Source organism: Prinia subflava, chromosome 4, assembly GCF_021018805.1.
Source record: "Prinia subflava isolate CZ2003 ecotype Zambia chromosome 4, Cam_Psub_1.2, whole genome shotgun sequence".
Classification (NCBI taxonomy): domain Eukaryota; kingdom Metazoa; phylum Chordata; class Aves; order Passeriformes; family Cisticolidae; genus Prinia; species Prinia subflava.
In genome coordinates, this window is record NC_086250.1 from 23,492,900 (window position 1) to 23,517,532 (window position 24,633).

The following is a 24,633-nucleotide window of genomic DNA, read 5'->3' on the forward strand; positions in this document are numbered from 1 at the left end:
ATTTAATTATTTAATCTTGTGATTTTGAGCTGCACATTAGCTGCTTGCTTTGTTGAATAAAGAGCTTGATGCTTTTGGAATTTCTGATCATAGGATAGGTGTGCATAGGATGGTAGAATCAGTCAAACATGGTGAGCCCAGCCAGCTCAGGTGAGGACATGCTGGTGGCAGAGGGAATGTAGTGAGAATTATTGCTCAGAAAAAAAGGGCAGAACCTTTTTTACACATTCAAGATGTGTTATAGCTAACATGCAAAGTACTTGATGTTAAGATACAGTTTGAGATTCAGTAAGTGTATTTCTAGTATGTAATTAAGATAATGTAACTTTCTGTGGAAAGTTGATCTTCAACAGGTGTGACAATCAGTATTTGTCACCTGTTACAGTAGTTCTCAAACTTGATGAGTGGAAACGGGGGAAAAGCTTGAAAGAGTAGGTAGCTTGAACACTGTGTTTAAAATTATTCCACATAACCAGTTAATAGAAGGCAATATTTGATAGAAAGCTGGTTGCTAGAAAGCAAAATTAGTAGGAAACAGCATGTCTTCTCCAAATGTTGAGTGGTGCCTAAATATTTAAGGCCTTTGTTTACACATGTTTTTTTGTCACAAACTCACAGGAATTAATCAGTTTGGCCAGATGAACATGCAGCTGTCACCGATGGGACCCCGACAAACCCCTCCTCTTCAGCACCCTGGACAGTTAAGTCAGGCTGGGGCTATAAACCAGGTCAGTGCACCTTCTCAGGGTTAACACATTTGCTTCTCTTGTCTGTGATTTCCTTAAAATCACTAAATAAAAGAATTTTGAGAATAAATCAAGCATTACTTCTTCATTTTCTTGGCCCTTTGATTTCTGTCTTTTGCTTCTTCTCTAAAATCTGCCTGATATATAGATCTTTAGAGCTTTGTGGTGAGAATTGCCTAAATATTAAGCTGAAGTGGGTTTTTGCTGCATTCTTAAAACAAGGAACCAAAATAAATCTAAAGTCACAGTTCTGACCTGAAATCAATATCCTTTTACTTAGTTTTTAAAAGAAATCATAAATTCTGTCTTTTGAGAGGAGCTATAAGCAGGCTTTTCACTACAGATAAGTGGCAAGCATCAATTCCTGCAACAAGATAAATGTCTTGCAGTTTTGTTTTTGGGTTTTTTTTGTAAAATGTTATGAAGGTGTTTGCACATTGTGTGAAATGAATTGCTTTCTTTTCCACCAGATGGGATTTCCTTCACGTATGCAGCAACCAGGAGTTGGCCAGCCTTCTGGTCAGAACCAATTTCTACAACAGACTCAGTTCCCTGCTTCTTCCCCAGGAATGAACACAGCGAGCATGCCTATGACTCAGCCTGGCAATCAGACACCAGTATCTCAAGTTAGTTTCTGATTTCTTGAAGTGATGTCAGTGAGTGTTGTCATATACTGGTCAAGATTGTTCAGTTTCTAGCAGTGGAGAATTACTTGTCTCCTTGAGAGAATTTTGGAATTATAGTCAACCAAATTCCATTTATTGAGACTTTATAGTTTCCTGGTGTAGCACTGGGAATGTCAAGGGTGAAATATTGTTAACTTGTTCTCAGGCTTAAATTTAAGTGTTAGAGTAGAATTGGTTTAGGTTGTTTTTTATGGAGTAAAGAAGAAATTGTGACTCAGCATGCAGTAAGGTTCTTTTGCTGAACAATGAAGCAGCAGAGCCTGAGAAATTAAGAGGTGTCAGAATAAGTCATGTCTATTATCCAGGCCTAGGTGTTTCTGGCTTTGGGGGATTAGGAGGGTTATCACTACTGAAGATCTGAATTTACAGTCTAGCAGTTTCCTTTCTGTCCTCTCCCTCTCCCTTTTCAGCAAGAACCTTTCAGGCCAGGAAGAAGTAGGGAACGTCAGTTTGCTTCTCATTGATGCTTCTTCCTAGTTTGCAGGCAAGATTATTGTGGAGTTACAGTTTTTTTATCTTGACCAATACAATTTTTTTTTTGTAATTTTATAGTGGTAGAGTTACAGCTGTACTTGTTTGTGATGATAAATTCAGTTTCTAATCTTGGGGGTGGAGGCATGGGCACTCTAAGTGTATTTGAATGCAATTTTTCACTGTGGTGCATTATCTACATTGTCCCATATCCAGGATGTACAAATCTGCAGTTTTAGAAAGAAATGTTTTGTGAACTGAGAGTGTAGGTATGCTATTCTTTAACTATATCAACAAATATAAGTTATTCTATTGAAACTTCTCTAAGAGATGAATAAATTATAAAACAGCCTTATGTTTGTGTAGAACAAAATAAATCAAGTAGACTATTTCTGCTTTTGAAAGAGTTTTTAAAAGTGAAGCAGATGGTTTGTCACATTTTTTCAAGTATGCTGTGGGAAAGCAGACATTTGACAGTAATTTCTGTTGCTTTTCTATTCCAAGTCATTGCAAATGTGTACCTGTTTTCCCACAGGCACAAATGACCAGCGCTTCCTGTCCTGTGAACTCTCCTGCAATGGCTCCAGGTTCTCAAGGGAGCCATATTCACTGCCCACCTCTTCCACAGCCTCCCATGCATCAAAATTCTCCTTCTCCAGTACCTAGTCGAACCCCAACACCTCACCACACACCCCCAGGCTTGGGATCACAGCAACAGCAGACAGCAGCAGCTGCTGTCACCACTGTCCCCACACCTGCTCCTCAGGCAATACCACCTGGACCACAGTCCCAAACTATGCACACCCCTCAAAGGCAGACTCCAACGCCTCCGCAGGCACAGCTGCCTCCACAAGTCCAGCCTCCAGTTCCAGTTACCCCTTCTGCAGAGCAACAGCATCAGCCCTTATCACAGCAGAGCACAACTGCATCTGTTCCCACACCAACAGCACCGCTGCAACCTCAGAACCCCACAACACCTGTAAGAAAATACTTTATTGTGCTTTTCCTGCAAATGTTTGTGTGTAAGGTTTAATTTTCAGTTGTGTGCTCCTGGCATATTTAATATTAAAACAAGGGGTTTTTGTATTTGAGGAGTAAAGTTTTTCCATCAAGCCAAGTCTGTAGATTATCTGTTGTTTCCAGAGAGGAAGTATTTTACAGAATTCTTGTACGTGTTTTGAAATTGTACAACATGGATGAGGTTTTTGGGTACATATACATATGCATAGTGTTTATACAATAGAGCAAACAGTGTAATTTTCTGTAGACAAGGCCTTCTAGTGCATGCCTCTGATACATGTTTTCCAATAGTTGAGGTTGTGGGACACTGTATTCTTCAGGGAAAGCAAGTAGAAGTACTAGAGTGCTTTTAAACTTGGTAGAAATGTTGCATAGGTAAAACATTGATTAGAAAAGAAAAACAGGTTCGTTACACACCCATTTGTAATGTCTTATGTTCCCTCAGCTTTCACAGCCAGCAGTGAGCATTGATGGGCAGGTATCCAACCCTCCATCCACCAGCAGCACAGAGGTGAACTCTCAACAGACTGCTCCAGAACAGCAGCAGCCACCCTTGCAGGAAGTGAAAATGGAGGTTAAAACAGATGAAGGGGAACCAGAACAAACAGAGATGCAAATGGAGGAGAAATCTGAGGTGGGATTGTTGACCCAGATGTTGGGTAGAAGACCTTCATCTAGTACTGCTGGATGCTTTCTGTCATTCGTTCCAGAATTCAGTGAGAGCTGTAGGTGCTGCCTGCTGCTGCTGCAGTTTTGACTGCTGTCTTTTGTTCCTAAAGAAGGGTCTATGTTTTCTGGTGAAATTGTGGTAGAAGTCAGTGGCCAAAGGAAGGACCGTTATAATGTGGTTGCTATGAAGCTTTGCTTTGGTAAATGCCAGTGTGAGAACCCAGTCTGGTCAGTCATAGAGCTGTTAAAATAGCAGATACTAGGATGAGAGGAAATGGCTTCAGGTTGTGCCAGAGGAGGTTTAGATTGGATATTAGGAAAAGGTTCTTCACTGAATGGGTTATCAAGCGTTAGAACAAGGCTGCCCAAGGAAGTGGTTGAGCCACCATTCATGGAGGTATTTACATGATGTGTAGATTTAGCATGTGGCATAGCAGTGGACTGGGCAGTGCCACATTAACATTGGACTTAATCTTAAAGGTCTTTTCCAACCTAAATGATTCTGTATGTACGTGATGGGCTGCTTTACTGGGCTTTGACAGCTTGTCAAAGGAGGACAGCCAGGAGTGTCTGTCACATCATCCTGGCAGCTCTACTGTATGAAAGGCTGTTAAAACTGCCTGAAGAGGTACCATTGTGTCTACTTGTGGCTCAGAACTTGTTAGCAGCTCATCATTGCTACTACTGAAGTGTTTAAAGATGTCTTTTAACACATTTTCTCAAGCTTTAAGCGAGTTTTGACTACAAAGGAGATAAAAGAGTGGGTGGCCAGTATGACAGATAGGTTTAAAGGACAGAAGTGTGGATGGGTGGCCTCCCAGGAGATTTAAGTGACAGGCTCCGAACTGCTTTCCAGGCTAAAGTAGAACCACTTGTGGAGGAATGTAAACCAGACCCAATGGAGCAAGAAGAGAAGAAACCTGAAATGAAGACTGAAGTACCAGAGGGAGAAGGACCTACTACTCCAGCAACTCAGTCTTCTCCAGCAGCTGGGCAGTCTAAGAAAAAAAGTAAGCAGAAAGACTGTTTTAAATTCACTGCATCTCCCTAGAGAAATCTTTGCAGGGACAAAAATAAAATCTGGACTTTCCTTTTTGGTACTTAGTGGATTATGTGGTACTTACATGGATTGTTCTTTGTGGCTTTTGGACAAAAATATCTAGTAATACATGTGCTTATAATTGGCTTTGGGGAAGTTCTTTAAGCCCTTAGAATTAGACACTAAGCCATAGTAAAATTGTCAATACAATGGAGATTTGAAATACCCAGTTACAGATTCTCTAGACATTTCTTCTTCTCAGGGCCTTCAAGAGGGGATGTATCTGAAACTGAACCATTTCTACTCACAATGACATCTTATGATAGCCTTTTCTTCAGGAGATCATTTTAATATCCTCTTCGCAACTCAGTGTTGCAGAGGATAAACAAGCCATGCTAAGTACCTTAAACCCATTGTCTGTCTTTTTCCACAGACATCACGTTTTCTAGCAGGTTTCTTCCTTCCACCTTTTTCTGCTATCTGTCTAATGTTGAATGTTTTCCAAAGTTTTCAAGCCAGAAGAGTTGCGGCAGGCGCTTATGCCAACACTGGAGGCACTTTACCGTCAGGATCCAGAGTCTCTTCCATTTCGACAGCCTGTGGATCCCCAACTACTAGGAATTCCTGTGAGTGTCTTAGCAAGATTATTTCCTGATTTTAATTCAAAACTACTGTATTTTGGCATACCTGTTTGAGAACAGCTTACAGGCTTGAGAACAGCTAACAAGACAGTCTGTCTTGTTAACATCTTCATGTTGGTATGTTTGGGGAGGTTTAACTTAGGCAATGGAATGTAGAAGGCCTGACTCAGGAAAGTTTGTTTGGTTCTGTGTTCCTTTTACTAAATAAGCAGATGTAGTATGCACTGGAATGATTTACCAACAGAACCCTAGTGCTGTATGGCCTTTCTATGGTTGTTGCATCATGTTGTGATGCTCTTATTGCTGAATTTCATAGATATTTCTCATCATGTATAAATCTTGTCTGAAGATGTGGGAAATTAGGCAGATCAAACCCACTTAAAAATATCCATTAATGATTGTTATCTGTTACAGGAAAGGAAGAAACAATTGAAGTTAGAGATTTGTTTAGGTTAAGTTTTCTGCTTGTTCTAGAATTTCGTCTTGAAAAGACAATTATCATTCAACGATCTGTGTTTTTAAACTCTCTGAATTGATGTAGTAGCTTGAATGCCCACTAAAATTATTTACTCCTTTTCTGCTGTGAGATAGGATTAGGAGAAAAGCAAAGCAGGCTCAAAACTTAAAGGGTATAAGGACAGCTTAATTATCAGAACTACAAGAGAGAAAAAATTAAAAGAATCAGAATAAAACCTTCGAAATACCTCTCCTCCCCTTGTAACTTCTTTCTCACTGACAATGTGTAGAGACAGAACTTGGAACCTAGGTCAGTTTGCCACCTCTAAAATAGTCTTTCGTCAGTTCTTATAAAGAGAGAAGTCTCTTTTGACATGCCGTGGAAACTTCTTCACAAGAAAACAGTTCTTTTATGGTTTCAATTCTCACAAATAGTAGCCGCCCAGGAATCTGCATTTGTGAAGGCCCTCCCATATCATATGCAGCCTTCCCACAGCTGCATTACGGACCATGTAAACTCATGGGGTACCATTTTAAGGATGAGCAGTTCAAAAGCAAAGGTTCTCTTCATCTCTCTCTGAGGTAATTTTATCTCCTGGAACAGATGTCATCTTCTTTTCCTGAGAGCAGATCTTCATCTCTGTCTCATCTCTCTCTCTCTCTCTGTTCAAGCTTCTCAAAAGATCACAGCTACTTCAATATTTACTTAATTTACCACAGATGCCATTGCTTATATCTACAGTCTGAACACATCTTCATCTCCCTAACACATGTTTTCCATGACTTAAAGGGATATTCTAGTATATCACAGTCCATCACCATGGCTTTACAGAAAAATTGCAGTCTAAAACCAAGGCATCTTCTCCTCCTCCTTCCATCTAGGATGTGACTCCTCTTTCACTGACCTTGATGTCTTCATATTGTCTCTGCCTGTCTTCACTGTGTCCTTTTCTCACTCAGAGAGGATTCAATGTTTTGCAAATTGCATTTGTGCAAGGAAAGAGTTGCTATCTCACCTGGGGCCTGCAGAGCATCATCATTTTTTCAGGGTTTTTTCAGGGTTTTCAGGTTTTGTCAGGGCAGTGGCTGGTGGTGGTAAATTCAGGCCATGCTGGGCTGTGCCAGGATCTCGGGCTCTAGCTGCATTCAGTTCCAGCTGTGGGGCCGCTCTGCATGGCTGCAGAGCCACCCCTGGTCTTGGCTGCATGATCTGTCCTGCAGCTGGAGCCACTCCTTTGGCAAAGTGCCTTGGTATGGGCTGCTGGGGCCTTCTCGCTTCCTCTGCCCAGCAGCTGCTGGCATGGAGAGAGGGGAAGGGCTTAGCAGCAGGATGCTAACAGCCGCTGGAAGCACAATCTGTCTGGGATGTGTCGTAGTCCAGGACATCCCTCTGGCCACCCTGAAGGATTTGGAGATCGGACAGGGGGATTTGGGATCTGTTCAAGGGGGTCGGTCAGCCAGCCTCATGCAGAGCCCAGGAGGACACTGCTGTTGATCCCTGGCCATGGGAATGAATACCCACATTGTATGAAGAATCACAAGCTGAAAGAATTCAAAATAAGTAGTAGTTAGTTTATCACAGAGTGTAAATGTAGAATTTAGTATTTTTAGTATATGGGCTTGAGGAGGCATGATGGAGGAATTGGGGAGTGGTCCTGTCCTCCTTGTTTTTGTTCTTTTGCCCCATTTTCTGCTGAGTTGTATCACAAGGATTGGTTTAGAGTAGAAATGACATGTTAACATAGGTAGTAAGTATTGGTAAGATTTTGTAAATAAAAAGTACGTTGTGGATGGTCCAGGTCCAGGGTCCAGGACCCTCTGATCTGCCCCAGCCCGCTGCATGTCCTGCTCTGCTGGGGACACCTTGCAGAGCTGAGAAAGAACTAAGAGATAATGAAGAATAAACAACCTTGGAAACATGCACTAGCGGACTCAGATTGTCTTCTCTGACTCCGGCATGAGACCTTTTGGGCAAGAGAAGCTTGAAAACCTTATTACCTCAGGGAAGAGCAACCCCAAGGACAGTCTCAGGGAACATCAACCCTGAGAGAGAGAGAGAGAGTCCCAAAAACCCTTATTACCTATCGGGGAACAGCAACCCCGAGGAGAATCTCAGGGAACAGCAACCCTGAGAGGGATGGGGTTTTCTCTCCTTCCCTCCCCCTGCCCGGCAGCTGCTGGGCCCAGCCCTGCCAGATCTGTAGCAGCGGCAGGGCGCGGCCAGGCTGCACCAGGCCCAGGGGCCATGTAGCAGAGTGGGGCCGACCCTTCCAAGTATGGAAGGAAAGAGAACTTCTCGGGATTTTTGCCAATTTTTAACCTGTATATTCACAGAGGCATATCGAGCTTTCTAGTGGCCTAATAAGGTGTCAATGTTCAAAACTAGCCACTGATTGGTTTAATCAGAGCTTTTCCTAGAAAAATCACTTCTGTGGGTATATTTCTTTCCTCACCAAATGTCAATCAATGCAAAACCAGCACAACTGTCCACACAAGTTTACAAAATATAAACAAATACATAGATGTCTTAGAAGTCCTTTTTAGGTACTTCAGACAATGTTTTTTGCCTGGAGGAGTTTTTATTTGCTATTGTGGGGAGTTTTTTTTAAGGCTCATGCTGCAAAATTTCAAGGCCCGCTGTATCACATTTATACACTTGCTAATATTTGTAACAAGCTTTCAGTTGATTGTCATTCTGCAGACTTTTGTAGACGTTGCACCATAATTAATGGTGGATTGGAAAAAGGCATTAAGAGGAGACATGGTAAGTTTTATCATAGAATAAAGTTATTTATTTTTGTCAGATTTTCTGGGCTACTGAAAACAGTCACTTTATATTAATGTTCTTGTGTATGTCCTTGGATCACAATGGCTGCAAAAACATTGGCATTTTCTACTATTTGTAATACTTGTTTTGCTGATTAATATTAGAGTGATTTGATTTCATTAGTTGTGAATGAGCAACAGCACCTGAGATATAAAGGAATAATGAAAAGAAAGCACTAGGGAATTATATGGTATTACTTAGAGATGGCACTCTGTGTGTCACAAGCAGTTTGACAGCCAGGTCAGGGAGGAACCTGTTTTTCTCGATGAGAAGAATTTATATGCTGAGAATGCACATGCTGTCATGTTACAACATAGTTCTCTAGGAGGATTTTGATGTGCTGCATTTTCTTGCAGGATTATTTTGACATAGTGAAAAACCCCATGGATCTCTCTACTATCAAGAGAAAACTGGACACAGGACAGTATCAAGAACCGTGGCAGTATGTAGATGACATCTGGCTCATGTTCAATAATGCCTGGTTGTATAACCGCAAAACATCCCGGGTATACAAATACTGTTCCAAACTGGCAGAGGTGTTTGAGCAAGAAATTGATCCAGTTATGCAGAGCCTTGGTTATTGCTGTGGAAGAAAGGTAAGAAAGTACATTTCTTTAATCTGTTGCTTGCTTTCTTGAATTGAAGGAAGAAAATATAGCAGTTGCAATTGTTACCAGTTATGGTGTGTCAAAAATTTCTGAAGTTTACCAGAATTTAGCAATCTTGAGTAATCTGAATTTGAGCATTTTGTGGGTCTTCTAATTCTATCTAGTCCTTAAATAATCTATTTATATGTAAGCCCTTGGGAAAAAATCTGCAACAGAAGGCTTGATTAGGACAAACTTTTGCTATTGCAAATTGTAAACAGGTGTGTTTTTATTACTTCAGAAATTCTGTATTTCACTGTCTACTGAAATTCTGTTTCCCTTATTTTGATGTGCTTTCTGTCTTTGGAGAAGAGAACTTGAGAATAACAACCCACTTAATGTCTTTTGTGACTAGTACTTCATACTCTTTGCTGTACGGAGAGATCTGTGCACAGAGTAAGGTGGAAATGTTCACTGTCTGGGTCACACTTGCTTCCCATGGAGAGCAAGTGAAAAATCTGTGAGTACTAAGATGACCCATTCCTCTTTGCAGTTGGAGTTCTCGCCACAGACTTTGTGTTGCTATGGCAAACAGCTGTGCACGATCCCTCGAGATGCCACTTACTACAGTTACCAGAACAGGTGAGCAAAACTTAGTTGCTGCACTTTTGTGCATGCTGCAATCAATCTGTTATAGGCATGCATGTATTTACATAGACACCCTCTTTATATGTGTATACCTTTATGTTTTAAGATAAAAAATTTTGCTGGAAGTGCTTTTAAATAGTTTGCCTTGTGTGTTAATAATGATTTCTTTGGGCAAAAGTTCACTGCAGCCTTTGCTCTTCCCTCCTTTGTTTGCAGAAATGTGATGTTTTACAACATTTTGATCCTGCAGTTAATTAAATCTTCTACCTACAAATCAAACATACAAGTCTGTTGACTTTGCTTCCTATTGTGCAGCAGTATTTTTCATGCACAACACTGAGCAGACTATTCAGAAAGTGTATTAATGCTCGTAATACATATTGGTTTTGGCAAGCCTTTGTGTTTCTCATTATATTAATGCCAAAGAGGAAACTTACTTCTGTATTGCGTATCTTAACTAGAAGAACTGTGTATTCAGATCTTCAGCAGATTGATGCTTGCTTTCTCTCACAAAGTTTCATGAAGGGAATTGTCTTTGGCAGTAGCTATCTGTAAAATGTTGTCCTTCTACAGCTCTTTTGAGTATCTGTTTTACTTGGGGTTTATGAAAGGATTTAAACTTACTTGACTTCTGAAAGGAGGTTTCTTGGTAGTCATCTCTGACAGCTGGGGAAGTGAGGCAGGAAGAAGCAGGCAAACATATGCTTTAATATTCCCATACTCCTTGCTTGCCACCAGAATGCACCTATTAGAGCGGAGAACTGCTTAACTCCAAGATCCATCAATCTGTTTAGTTCTTACTGTCCATTCATTCCAAAACCTCAAACGAACAACCAAAAAAGAGCCCCAAAACAAACCGGAATGACAGAAACCTGGAGGATTTTACCTGAAAGCCAACAGTTTCCAAGAATTGTAGTTTCCTTAAGCATCTAGTCAGATGAAAGCAGTCAAAGATTATACAAGTTATATCTTAACCATTTAAAGCTTCATAAAGGTTTATAGCAGCAAATGGTGGTTTTTAAGCTTTCTCTGCTTAAGTCCTATAAAACTCAACAATAGCTATTGTAGTTTTAGACTTGTATGTACTGTAGAGCTTGTCATGTCAGTATCTTTTGCTTATGTTTGTCCATGGGCAAGTATTAGATGAACCAAAAGAGTATTGCTCAGAAATCTGACTATTAACATGTTTTCAAATGCTAGAAGGAATGTCTGCATTTTAACAGGTGCCTACGTGTGACTTGCAGATTATGTCATATATAGAGATGCATGTATCTATAGATTTAACGTATCATTCTAGAAGTACCGTTCTCTGCATTATTGCCAATGAAAACTGGGAAAGGAGACTCACACCTGTCTTTTTAGCCTAACAGGTGCTAATAACACAGATTAGTGTGGCTTTATAATGAACTTGTTTGAATATTTTTATTTTTAGGTGTTTTGTGCACTCAAGGTAGCTTGCCTTCTAATGGAGAAGCCACACCTTTAGAATATTTTTGAAGGCTAGGGTAGAATCTTGAATTAATCTCTATTGAAGTACAAATGAAATCTTTCTCTGTAATACTTGCTGTAGCGATGACTGGATTGCTCTGTGTGCAGATTGGCTATGGCAGAATCATATCCATATGTAAAGCATTATGTGTCTAGTTGATGTTAGTTAAAATGGAGTTTGACAGTTCTATTAGTCTGTAAGAATTTTGAGAACAAATTTTATTGTTCCTAAAGTTTCTAGTATTTAGCTTTTCCTTTCAACTGGGAGAGAATTATGTGACCTTTCAGCATTTATACATTTAATAGGGAAGACTACCTTTCTTCCACTGATCTCCTGCAGATCCTCCTCCCAACACAACTGCTGTGCTGATGTACAAGTCAGAGTAGCAGTTTTTCCTTCCTTCTGCTCTTTCCTCTGTCTCATTTTAATTCTTTGCTGTACGTGGCATGGATTATTAAAATGAAGAGGGTATGGGTATGCTAAAATGGAATACTCTTGTTTAATTTGTTTTTATCGTTTGTTACTTGTGAACCCATTTGAGAGATTTAATGCTAATCTGTGCTTTGCCTTGGCTTTCTGCTTTGTGTTGTCTTGTCTTGCTTCTATGTTTTTGTTTTTGTCCCGCAAACATCCATTTCTTTGTTCGTGTGTGTGTTGTTTTTTTAATTTCTCCTTCATGCTTGTCATTGTCTGCACTTGGCTTTGATTGCGCAAAAAAAAAAAAAAACCAAACCAAAAAACCAAACCAACCAAACACAATGTGGGGCCCATAAATCTGCATCATTGAATATCCTTGTCGCCGTTGATGACCTGCTCTCTGCTCCTGTCCCTTCCTTGGCCTGCTGTGATTGGTGGCTCCGTTGCTTGACTTGGGCTGTGTTGTGTGGACGGAGCAGTTCACCCAAATATGGCCTTCTTGCTGACAGGTATCATTTCTGTGAGAAGTGCTTCAACGAAATCCAAGGGGAGAGCGTTTCTCTGGGAGATGACCCATCACAACCTCAAACGTGAGTTACTTGTGTTTGCTTGGGCTGTACTTTTGTGAGCTATATCATGGCCTACGGTGCTTTCCTTAGGGAAGGAGGGTTCAGCTGTAGGTTTTTACGCTAGTAGAAGGTGGATGATATATCCTTCATAAAAGCCTGGACTTGTGCTTGTCTTTAAATCCTGGACTGAACGAACTAGTGAAAAATAAGCGCTTAGTGCTTAAAATTGCAACTGTACCAATAGCAGGGAAAGAAGAAAATGGCTTTTTCCAAGTGGAAGTATTCTACTGCAGAAAAATAACCATGCCTGCAGGCAAATGTGTGACAGACATGGTTTGAAATGCCAAACGTACCATTTTCTTTATACTCTAACTATGCTCTTAAACTTGTATTCAACATCGGGTTGCTTTTCATCCAAATCAGAAGCAGGCAACCTCCTTTTGCCATACAAATATTTCACTATTGGAATGCCATCTACCTACGAGAAATGCTGTGCAGCTGTTGAGGATACCATAAAAGGTTGTGCATGGATTTTACCATGTTGATGGCAAACTGTTGGGGCAGTCTCTCATTTTGCTGTATCTTCCTCATACCTCCCCCAAAAAAATCTTGAAACAGAAATTTTGGAGAATGAGGAAGCCCTTGAGGGACAAATGAGTGCCAAGCAGTTACTCTTCGAACTATTCAAGAAATCTCTTTGGGGGAAGGCAGTGCAACAACCCTGCAGGTAGAACAAAATGAGGAATTCAGGAAAGCCAAAGAGAGAGTTGTTGAAGTTGGTAATTGGACAAACTGAGTTAACTTTTATTTGGAACCAGATCCTGGATGCACTAATGGATACATACAGAACAGTACTGGAGGTATCTGTTAGGGGTTGGGATGATGTAAGTGTATTGAAAGGGGGTAGATTGAGATTATATACAAGGAAGAAGTTCTTCACTATGAGGGTGGTGAGGCACTGGAACACATGGCACAAAGAACTTCTGGATGCCTCACCACTGGGAGTGTTTAAGGACAGGTTGGATGGAACACTGAGTGACCTGGTCTAGTGGAAGATGCCCCTGACAATGGCAGGGGGTGATAATCTCCTAAGGTCCCTGACAGCCCAAACCACCCAAGGATTCTGTGATGTACCTTTCTGGAAGGAAAAAGGAAGAAATAATGTTATATGCTGGTCATTACAATGGGTCATGTCATGTTCCTGTGGATAGGTGGATTGCTATATTTGCTAGTAGAAGCAAAGATCTAAAATTTAATCAATACAGAGTCAGAGAGTGCTATTTAAGTTCCATGCACCATATTATAAGAATAATTTGAGGTAATTGATATGTTTAACTTCATCATTTATTTTAGAAGGAGCTTCAAGTATTCTGCAGGTGGCACTGTTGAGAATAAACACTGAAATAAGAGGAGATAGGAAGGTTAATTCATCTCATGCAAATTGGAGTGTGTCTGTGTCATTGCTTCTCAGAGAGGGGCATACTGATCTTCTCATGTTATGCAGAACACTCTTTGGGGTAAATTCTCACAGATTTGAGTATTCTTGTGTGTTCTGAACCAGGTCATTTAAAAGATACTTGGAACCTCACTGTCAAAAAGATGGACTTTTAGGATTGAAAATGATGTAGAGAAGGTAAAGATAATGTATAGTAGTGGCTGGACTGGGGTTGCAAGGTTTGGAAGCTGAAATTTATCCTTTGAAGTTGATGTAGGAGGAGGGCTAGGGGAATCTGAAAAAAGATAACCTACCTTTTTCAGTAATCAAAGATAGTTGGAATTCTTTGTCTGCAGAATATAAGGCATATCAAGTGGTCTTTTCGTCATTGAATACTGATCAGACCTATCCAAAACTTGAATTGTCAGCAAGCTTTAATATTTATCCTGTAGTAAAACTGAATTAGGGAACAATGTTCCCTGCAATAGAAAAATAATGTTTTCCACGGACAAAGTGGAGTGGCGTACACTTCAGTTGTCTGTCACTGTGTAAGATACAATTACTTTCCTTTTAGTGCCAGTGAGTGTTTAAAAAATGTGCTTCTAAGTTTTGTCTTGGTTTGTGGATAGGTGTGGTATTGCATGAATGTTTGTTGTCTTGTGTTAAAACTGAGTTTTATTGCCTGTTTCTCCATAGCACGATAAACAAAGAACAGTTTTCAAAAAGGAAAAACGATACACTGGATCCTGAGCTGTAAGTATTTCTGTCACTCTTGAATGATCCTCATTTTATTATACATACTTTGTAAGATACGTTGTTCATTCACCATCAGCTTTGTCTTTGAATGTTTCCCAGTTTCATGTAGCTCTGTTAGTTGATAGGGACTGCTCAGTAATCAGCAGATCTGGCACTCAGTGCTGAAAACCCAAACCACAGTGGCTGTGCTTGAGAAATACGTAACACTGGATGTATGGGGCTAAAATGACTCCATTTTGTTGTCTTGCATGTGGATTCAACAGAAGGATGAATGCACATAGCAGAGCACATAGCTCTGCTTTGAAACTTTATTGTGGCAAATAGTCAAGTCTCAGAACTGATTTGAGTCATTTGGCAGTAGCTCTCAGTGCTGTTGACGTTTCTAGTTGCTCCATTTTATAGGCAGCTGTAGTAGAAGGAAAAATTGCTATCTTTTGAATCAGTCAGTTCTTCGGTACTGTTTTGAAAGCAGCACCATAGTCATTCACTAGCATTAAGATGATGGTGACTCAGCTGCTTTTCTTGGTATTTCTGAGCAGTTTTTTGAAGCTGCTTTACATGGTCCTGCATTATACACCTATGCTCCTATTTTGCAAATATTATCTCTGTTCTCAAATAAATGAGCAAAAAGCTTATTTATTGTTCCCACACCGTCCTTCTAAAGGCACAAGGGTCACCTAATTCTTCTGTTTTACTGGGGCTGTGGGAAGGAGAGAATAGTGGCTTGATTCAAAACTTGTCTTTCCCTTTATTAAAGTGAAGATAGAATATAAGCCTAGCTTAGTGTGATACCACATGCTCTACATAGATTACAACTATTCATTTGAAGTCTCAAACTTTTAGACAGGCATGTTCAAAAGGAGTCAGATTGTCCCAATACCTGAAGCAACCTTAGGTATTTTGGAGAATTATATCCACCAACATCTGGGAACAAAACCATATGACTTATTTCAGTTGTCCTTAAATCTCTGCTGATCTTCTGAAAGTGACCTAGGTCTTGGCTTCTCTGTTCTTCCTTCCCACCTTTCTGCAGTATATTTTTAGTATAGCCCAGGGTTCAAGCATTGTGGGGCAACTAACAGCCAAGTATTTTGCTTGTTTCTTCCTTTCTGACATGTGTGAATCCATTTTCTCTACTCTTTATGGCAACAAGCAGTTTACAGATTTTATCCTTAAAAGGGCTTCACAAAATGAGTGGATGATGGTAAGATAAGCAAATGGTAATAATGTGTCCCTTCTGACTGCCTGACTTGAGGTGGCAGGTTCTTAATTTGTTCTGAAGGCTGTTCTCAGCATAGATGTGCCCTCTATGTTAAATTAGACTCAGAGGCCTAAATGCTAGAAGTGCTGGAATAAAATACTACAAAAATACACAAGCAAGCAATGATACTTCTAACCTTGGCTTCCCTTTGCCTTTTTGCCTTGTACAGATTTGTCGAATGTATAGAGTGTGGAAGAAAAATGCACCAGATCTGTGTTCTTCATAATGAGATAATCTGGCCTTCTGGGTGAGGAATTTCTCCTTATTAAGTAAATAGCATATTTACTATTTGGTAGAGCTAATGCATAAACTTCCTTATATTGGTTATATTTAAAAGACTCTTTAATGGAAGAAGTTACATTCCCTGAAAATTTTACGTGGTCTCTAGGGTAACATGAAATTTAGACAGTATATCTTACAGTGTTGTGTGTGAAGTTTTCTAATCTTGAATGTTTCCAATGCTTCTTTCTGTGGAAGATAACATTTCAGCCTTCTATGTTTAGAGATGCTAGCCCCTCATGAAAAGATGTTTTCAGTTCTGCTAACAGTTTCATGCTGACCTCTTTTCTGTACAAATCATACTGCTTCGTCATCTTCAAAAAGATTTGTAACAGAGATTTAACAGGTGAATCTACTTTTTGACCTCAGTGATCAGATTAAATTTAAAAACCAATATAGTTTTCTTAAGATGCTCCATGGGTCTTGATCCACGTACTTGTTTTCTTCTGATTCATTTAAAAACTTTTAAAAGGATGATAAATTATATGTTGATAGTTTTATAAGAACTTAAATGTACCATTTCTTGTCTAAAAAACTGTGAGTTTAGCATTCTGTTGTTCCATCCACATTGCTGCAGTAGAGGATGGATGTCCTGTAAATGAGGAAGAATCATGGAATCATGTTCGTCTACAGTGTATCTGGGCATTTAGAAAAAAAATCAGGTTTTTTTGTTTTCTCCCGGTAGCTTCAGTCCGATCCCGGCTGCCTTAGGTGTTCCTGGATAGGGAGGGAGTATGGTTAAGTACCTCCTGCGCAAGCACCTCAGGCGAAGCTCCCAGGCACAGGCAATACTTAGCAAGCTTAGTTATCAGTGATATCCAGCTTGGCAGTGATAGCTCTTATAGTGATTTCAGCTTTAGTGATATTCAGCTCATAAGCTTGCTAAGTGCCTTGGCAGATGCAGGGAGAGAGAGGAGAAGTGCTGTGTGAAGTTCCACAGATGAATCTTTATTGGCATCCTCCGTGAAGGGTTTCAGGGACAGCTCTTCTACTGAGCTGGGCAAAAGTGGGGTTTTTATAGGGTACCGAGATTTTGAGAAATGGTCCAATGGTATGAGTCAGGGTAGAAAGTGACCTATTGTCTTACAGGGAGATTAGAGGGGGTCTGAGCGCAGGAGAGGGGTTATTTGGCCTAGTCACCATGACTAGGCATTTCTTTGTCTTTAGGCAACTGACCCACCAGAGAGGCCTATTAGGCTTCATGGCTGCAACAAGCCTTATGCTTGGTGTTGTAGTGTCTTATCATTAGAGACAGCAGTCTGAGCCTATTTGCTCCAAGAATACTTTGAGCTGATATTGTCAGATATGCCAATGGAGACTTCCCTGGGCTTTCCAGTGGTGATGTGACTCATAGGGCATGCAGCACGTGGAGCTTAGATCCTCCTCTGCAGCTCTGAAACATTTGGGCTGTTCTTTGTGCTTTTATTTCAGATTTCAGTTAAGGTATTTTCCAGACTAGGTAAGATCTGGTGAAAGATTTTGCTTCTGATGGTAAGATGCTAGAGAACTTGGTGGTCTGACTTGAAGTGACTTCACTTTCCCTTTTTTTTTGCTTCAGCTTCATCTGTGATGGCTGCCTAAAGAAAACGGGACGAACCAGAAAAGAGAATAAATTCTCTGCTAAAAGTAAGATTCTGACACTTGCACCAGCAAATTTAAATAATATGCTAAGAATAGGGAAGAGGTGGCTTTTAGGCTTGTGTTGTACGTAAGTTTTTTGGAGCTCAAGGAGGATACTTTTGTTCAGTTTTGACCATCAGTTCTGTAGTGTTCCAAGTGTTTGCATTCAGAGGTGGTAGTGTCAGTTAACAGTCGGTTTTAGAGGGCTAACATACTGTTTTAGAGCACTTCCATTATTGAAAGATATTCTTTGGTATATGAAGATACTAACTTGGCTAGTATGGCTTTATAGACAGAATATAATTACAAATAAAATATCTGCTTGTGAAGATGTGTCTGAAAGAGTTGTTTTGTAATCCTGTTTAAGTAATTAATAACATCTATTCAGGAGAAACCTTGATTGTCCATGACTTTTAAGACAAGATAGAAATTGGGTTGAAATAGAGATTCTTTATTCATTTAAATAATGTATAAGCCATAAATGTGCCTGCAGGGGAAAAGCAGCTCATCTCAGCTAGAAGTGGTAGGGTTTAAAGATAAAGCTTTAATGTATGTTAACATACTGCATGTGTTAAAAGGAATTTTACATCTAACATCTGAGTAGAGAAATCATATATGAACAGTTAGTTTTATACATGTTTAGAGCTGTATTTTCCTCCTGCAGGATTACCAGCTACAAGACTTGGTACCTTTCTGGAGAACAGAGTCAATGATTTCCTAAGACGACAGAATCACCCTGAGGCGGGAGAGGTCACAGTTAGGGTAGTACATGCATCTGACAAAACTGTTGAAGTAAAACCAGGAATGAAAGCAAGGTATATTTATTTCTAATTTTGCTTTCTTTTGGCAAAAGTGGGAGCTGTTTGTACTTACATGATACATATGATTAAATAGAATCATGTAGATTGGAAAATAGTTCTAAGCTTGAGTCTAGCTCTTACCCTAGCACTGCCAAGGCCACTACTAAACCATGTCTCCAAGTGCTACATCTACTTGTCTTCTAAATATCACCAGGGATGGTGACTCAAACACCTCCTGGGCAGCCTGTTTCAATATTTGACAGTCCTTTTTGTGAAGAATTTTTTTTCTAATATCCAGTCAAAAAAAGACTTGTATTCAAAACCTCATCAGCAGCCAGTTTGTGACAAACAGGTGTTCCAGCAGCATAATATTTTTTTGTGATGAGTGTCTTTTTCACAGTAAAAAGTGGATGCCTCATATTTGAGTAGCCTGTAAACATTTAACTTTCAAATTGCACTACAATTACACTTAGAGTAGCCTTTTCTCAGGGTTATTGATTCCCTGAGATTCTCCTTGGAGTTGCTGTTCCCCAAGGTACTAAGGGTTCCCCCAAGGTTGCTGTTCCCTGGGAGTTTCCTCTGGGTTGCTGTTCCCAGAGGTGATAAGGTTTTCAGTCTTCTCTTTGCCCTAAGTGTTTCACACCAGAGGTAGAGACGACAAGCTGAGTCCTCCAGTGCATGTTTCTAAGGTTGTTTATTCTTCATTATCTTAGTTCTTTCAGCTCTGCCAGGCCTCCCTGGCAGGGTACCTTATCTTAGTTCTTTCTCAGCTCTGTGAGGCGTCCCCAGCAGAGCAGGACACGCGGCAGACTGGGGCGGATCAGAGAGCCCCACACCTTATGTACAGTACCCCTGACCCAACCACCGTCCACAACGTACTTTTTATTTACAAAATTGTACCAATACCTACTACCTATGCTAACATGTCATTTCTACTCTAAACCAATCCTTGAGATCCAACTCAGCAGAAAATGGGGGATGAGAGCAAGAACAAGGAGCACAGGGGCCACACCCCAATTCCTCCATCTTGCCTCTTCAACCCCATATACTGAGAATCCTAGATTCTACATTTACATTCTATGTTAGACTAAATACTACTTATTTTGAATTCTCTCAGCTTGTGATTTTTCATACAATGTGGGCATTCACTCCCATGGACAGGGATCAGAGGCAATGTCCTCCTGGGCTCTGTGTGAGGTTGGTTGACCCCCTTGTACAGGTCCCAGATCCCCCTGTCTGGTCTCCAAACCCTCCAGGGTGGCCAGAGGGATGTTCTAGACTCCAGCAGCCTTTATCTTTGTTGCCTTCTCCTTGTAACATTCAGTGCCTGATATGTGAATGTATTTGGTATTCCTCTTTACCCTCTGGTCTGCAGGTTCGTAGACAGTGGGGAGATGGCAGAGTCTTTCCCTTACCGAACAAAAGCGCTTTTTGCCTTTGAGGAGATTGATGGTGTAGACTTGTGCTTCTTTGGGATGCATGTGCAGGAATATGGCTCTGACTGCCCTCCACCCAATCAAAGGTGAGGAACCTGCATGATGGTCTATTTTACCTTAGTCCTCTCTTGTTTGGATGAACCTCCTGTAGTTTTGTATAGAGCTTCCCTGTTGCTTATGTGAGACCCTTAGTGAGTTAGGTTCTAGAAACAAAGAAGCATCTGTAACATTAGAGGTGTTTCTTACTGGGGATGCTGGCTGGCAGACTGTGTTGCCTTAAGGATCACTTATCTGTATCAAGGTTGAATAGTTTTTGGGAGATGAGGCTAGAATATCAAAAGAAGGCCAAGTTTCTAGAGGTAAATTAGGATCAGAGCCTTTGCAGATTGCTGTTGTAATGGATACTGCAGATGTATAAAATAACATTAATGAACTTGTAGAATTTCTTCAAAATCTCTCCTCTTTCTCATACTTTTTTTTTTTTTTTTTTTTTTTTTTTTTTTTTTTTTGGGTTTTTTTGGGGTTTTTTTTGGTTTTTTTTTTTAGGCGAGTGTATATATCTTACCTTGACAGTGTTCATTTCTTCCGCCCTAAATGCTTGAGGACTGCTGTCTATCATGAAATACTAATTGGATATCTAGAATATGTTAAGAAACTAGGGTAAGTATCCTGTAACATTTTCTTCTGTACAGCATTTGTGCTAAATAGTTCTTGCTGCAAATTAAAATTATTACATCTTATAGTAAAGAATATGGTGCCTAAGTATCAACCTGTGATAGAATAACTTGACAACAACTGTGTACAGTTGAAAAGAAGAGAAAAAGGGATTGCAGGCTTTCCAGGGGAAAGCTCTGCTTTAGGTATTTTTGTTTCCAAACTTACATAAAACTTACTTAAGTCTAAATAGAAACAGTGAGCCTCTTCTCCAGTCCATAAAATGTTGTCATTGTGTAATGCCGTGGCTTTAATTAGGTCATTTCTTTGGAGTAGCAAGTAAGTTCTTACCCTTGTTAATAAGGAGAAACTTGTGTATTTTGTCTGTACTGATTAACTTTGTAACAGTTGTATAAGGCCACTAAGAAGTCTTGAGTAGTTGAAATTGTGAGAAACTGAAGAGCTAGGAAAGAAAGAGGAAAACATACTTGGACAGCACAAAAGAGCACAGAACAACTGCAGTAACAAGAAAGGTGGAAATTAAATTACCATGATTACTGAAGTAGAAAGGCCAGTGAAGTAAACATCACTCTATTATCAGGATACCTAGTGTAGGTTGGTAAAGTTATTTGTGGAGAAACCGTTACGGACTATGTTTAAAGCAGTTGATGAGAAAAATTAGGGAAGTTGAAATGGAGGTAAGTAGTACTATCTTCAGACCTCAGTGAGGTGGTGTGTTCTTTATTACTTCAAAAACATACATTAGGCTTCTTTCTGGGTTTTATTTTGTCTAATTTCTAAGCTGTGAGTCTTTACATTTGCTGCATAGAGCTCAAGCTTCAGCTTTACTTAATGCTGTTTTGTGTGCTAATGGGTAGCCTGAGGTTCTCATTTTGGGAAAACAATCTTGGTCACGCAGTATCATCTCTCCATTCTCAGGCAGAAGGAATGGCAACTGGCTGCAGCTCCCAGGGCTTTGGGAGGGTTCTGCAGAGCTGTTTCTCAAAAGGGCAAGGATGGTTATTTTTCTCTGATTATTCCTCCTACTAGAGTTCTCTTCAAAAACTAAGGATGAAGAAGTGATCTTAGGTGTTATAGTTGCTGCAGCTGCTGCTAATTGGCTGTCATCTATCTTAATAATACTCTAGATTGTGTACCCAATACCATAGCTTGGCAATGCCTGCTTATTCCTAGATATAATTCTGAAACTTTTTCAAACCAATTTTTAAAACCCAGAGGATTTACAACTGAAAAGTGAATTCTGTCTTTAAGTAAATCTGTTTTTAAAATGTTGCTAAAGTATCTCTGCTCTGTCTCAAGATTTCACTACTGAAATACCTAGACTCCATCTTTCTCCCATTAGTTAATTGGGAGGTGTCAGTTGCAGGCTTTGTTATTTATGTAGGCTGTAAAATGTGCACCCTTTACATATAAGTAGTACTGAATTTTGGAAAATTAGTGAAAAGATGGAAATGCTAGGTCCGGGAACAGCTGCCAAGTCAATGGTGGCGCCACCTGGTGTCAGGGAGGAGAGCACGCAACAGTCCATTGTCAGGGCCCACATGTCCCAGTTGTGTCTGACCACGACAGGTATACTACTGGACACATCTGGGCGTGCCCGCCCAGCGAAGGAGATGACTACATCTTCCACTGCCATCCTCCTGATCAAAAGATACCCAAACCCAAGCGACTGCAAGAGTGGTACAAAAAGATGCTGGACAAGTCTGTGTCAGAGCGCATCGTCCATGATTACAAGGTGTGTTAAGTGTGTGCTTGGGGGATGTTGACCAGTCTTAATTTCTTCCTTGCCTTTGCATTCTGCCTGATTCTTGGTGTTCACTGCATTAGTTTTAAGTGAATTGAGCACCAAAAGTTTAGAGTTAAAACATACTGTCTTCAAAATATATAGCTTCTGGAACCATTCTAGCAAAAGACTTGAAATGGCTCCTTAGAACAAACTAAATTCTTGAGGAATACTGTAAAAGAGCAAAAGAACATATATGGAATCTTAAATCTTCTTGTGTTAGATCAAATTGCAGGGTTAGGATGCGGATGCACTTAGAAGTATGTAAAATCTTTGGAATTACCAGGACTTAAATGAGCGTTGAGATTATGGTGATTACATTGTCTCAATTGGTAAGAATGCACACTGAAATCTAGCACACAGAAATTATTCCTTTCTTTTGAGTGGGAATATTTGAAATGTATTTGACAAACTGTAACTGATACAGCGTTAAATTTGCACTTAGAATGTGCTCTCATAAAATGAATTGAAATATTAAGCTTTCTTTTGTTTACTCTGCTAATGCCTTTTGTTGTCACTCATTGAGAACATCACCTTTCATTATGTGACTTGTAATAGTGATAACCAAAAGTGGGTTTGCTCTCTTTTAGGATATATTTAAGCAGGCAACAGAAGATCGTCTAACAAGTGCAAAGGAGCTCCCTTATTTTGAAGGGGACTTCTGGCCTAATGTTCTGGAGGAGAGCATTAAGGAACTAGAGCAAGAGGAAGAAGAACGGAAGAGAGAAGAAAACACTAGTAATGAAAGCACAGATGTAAGGATGCTTCTGCTTTTCGTGATCTAATGTAAAAGTTCTGATTATATATGGCTAATTATTTAAAACAGAGGGGGACAAGGCATTTTGGTTAACTGGATTTTTCACTTTAAACTCTAATACAAAATTCAGTTTTACAGTTTATAAGTTAGAGCTGGTAAAATACCACTAAGCTACATTTCGATGAACGCGGGTGTTCATATGGCTCTAAACTATCTAATTACCAAAGGCAATTTTGTTGAAACAGCTGCTAGTTGAATATTTTGTTGTTGGAATCCAGTTGTTATCAATGATCATGTTGCCACCTCAGCCTGATTTAGAAGTTTTTTCTTTAAGCATTAGCTTTTAAATCACTCTTTTCTTTCTAACTTAGATGTTATAACACCAATCTTAGCAGAATGTTCTGAGAAAGAAATGGAATGCTGTGAGTTAGTACTTGACTCTCAACAGGTTTGTTTAGTAGCTTTAAGGCATTGAGGATCTGAAGCACAAATCACTGCTGAACTGTGATTGGGCTACTTTAAACTAGAGAAATTTCATGGTAGTGTCTCGTGCAATTTTTTTTTTTTTGAGAATGTACAACTGTGTTATCAAGTTCAGCCAAAAAAGCCCTCAAAAATAAGAGATGCCTCTTAATTCAACAATAAGTTTGAAAGTGAACAGATGCAGAATTTATGCATCTGCCTGTCCTTGGATGCTCTGAGCATTTATGGAAGAAGTGGCGAATCTAGTATAAGGTTAGTAGTTTTGCTCATGCAGTAGTACTTGTTAGTTAACTCTTTAAACACTGCTGCTTCATCACCTTATCAGATACTAGATTTTTTGGGGGAGGGTTAGAATTTTTTTGCTCGAAGATCTTTAGATCATAAAAAAGTTAGGTTTAATGTTACAATTAAAAATGTGGTTCTCCTGTGCTGCTCTTTGCAATACCTTCTTTCAAGGACTTTGATTAAACAAAGTGCAGGAAATTAGGCAACGTGATATCAAATTTACATTAAGTAACATCTTTCTTAGGAAGGTATTGTTTGCTTTCTACAAGGCATAGCTTCAAGTCATCTCTCTAGTGTACCCAGAAACCACTTGTGAAGGATCGTTTAGCTATGAGTATGAGGTTGGTCTATATAAGTTGAGCCTTCACAGCAGTTTGGCCCCAAAATCCTGAGGTAGGGCAAGCTTGCAGTACATTACTATTTAACTTTATTACTATTATTACAAATATTTTTAACTCTTTCTTGATCCTATGTTTCACTCTTGAAGAAGGGCCAATAATAAACTGTACTGTCAAGTGATGTGATAATCATCCATGTTCACTGGGAATTTCCATTCTTGCAGAGTTATTTTAAGCTTAGGAAAAATGCTTGACTAGCAGTTACTTTGATCCTTGATCATCTTGTGCTGTGGGATTTTGAGGGAATCTCTGAGCAGGCCAGAGAGGAATAAATTGCTAACAGAATATAGTTGAAATTAAGCTGACCTGTTTTGTTTGACTGTTGCAGGGTATGACAGGTGCATGCTAGAAGTTGCACTACTAATGCCTTTGGGACTCAGAAAAACAGCATCATACTGAA

The 24,633-nt window shown here is 39.8% G+C and overlaps 1 protein-coding gene across 1 annotated transcript in view; it reads left to right on the forward strand.

Moving 5' to 3' along the window:
- The window catches only part of EP300 (E1A binding protein p300), a 64,813-nt gene that overhangs the window by 34,093 nt on the left and 6,087 nt on the right, over positions 1-24,633 (forward strand). The window contains exons 12-28 of the mRNA XM_063395991.1: positions 619-728; positions 1,217-1,372; positions 2,439-2,882; positions 3,369-3,557; positions 4,449-4,602; positions 5,139-5,257; positions 8,912-9,151; positions 9,696-9,784; positions 12,206-12,286; positions 14,397-14,453; positions 15,887-15,964; positions 17,555-17,622; positions 18,281-18,431; positions 19,792-19,938; positions 20,399-20,512; positions 22,097-22,262; positions 22,901-23,065. Of these exons, the coding sequence (XP_063252061.1) occupies positions 619-728; positions 1,217-1,372; positions 2,439-2,882; positions 3,369-3,557; positions 4,449-4,602; positions 5,139-5,257; positions 8,912-9,151; positions 9,696-9,784; positions 12,206-12,286; positions 14,397-14,453; positions 15,887-15,964; positions 17,555-17,622; positions 18,281-18,431; positions 19,792-19,938; positions 20,399-20,512; positions 22,097-22,262; positions 22,901-23,065 (2,528 nt within the window). The remainder of the gene's footprint in view (positions 1-618; positions 729-1,216; positions 1,373-2,438; positions 2,883-3,368; positions 3,558-4,448; positions 4,603-5,138; positions 5,258-8,911; positions 9,152-9,695; positions 9,785-12,205; positions 12,287-14,396; positions 14,454-15,886; positions 15,965-17,554; positions 17,623-18,280; positions 18,432-19,791; positions 19,939-20,398; positions 20,513-22,096; positions 22,263-22,900; positions 23,066-24,633) is intronic.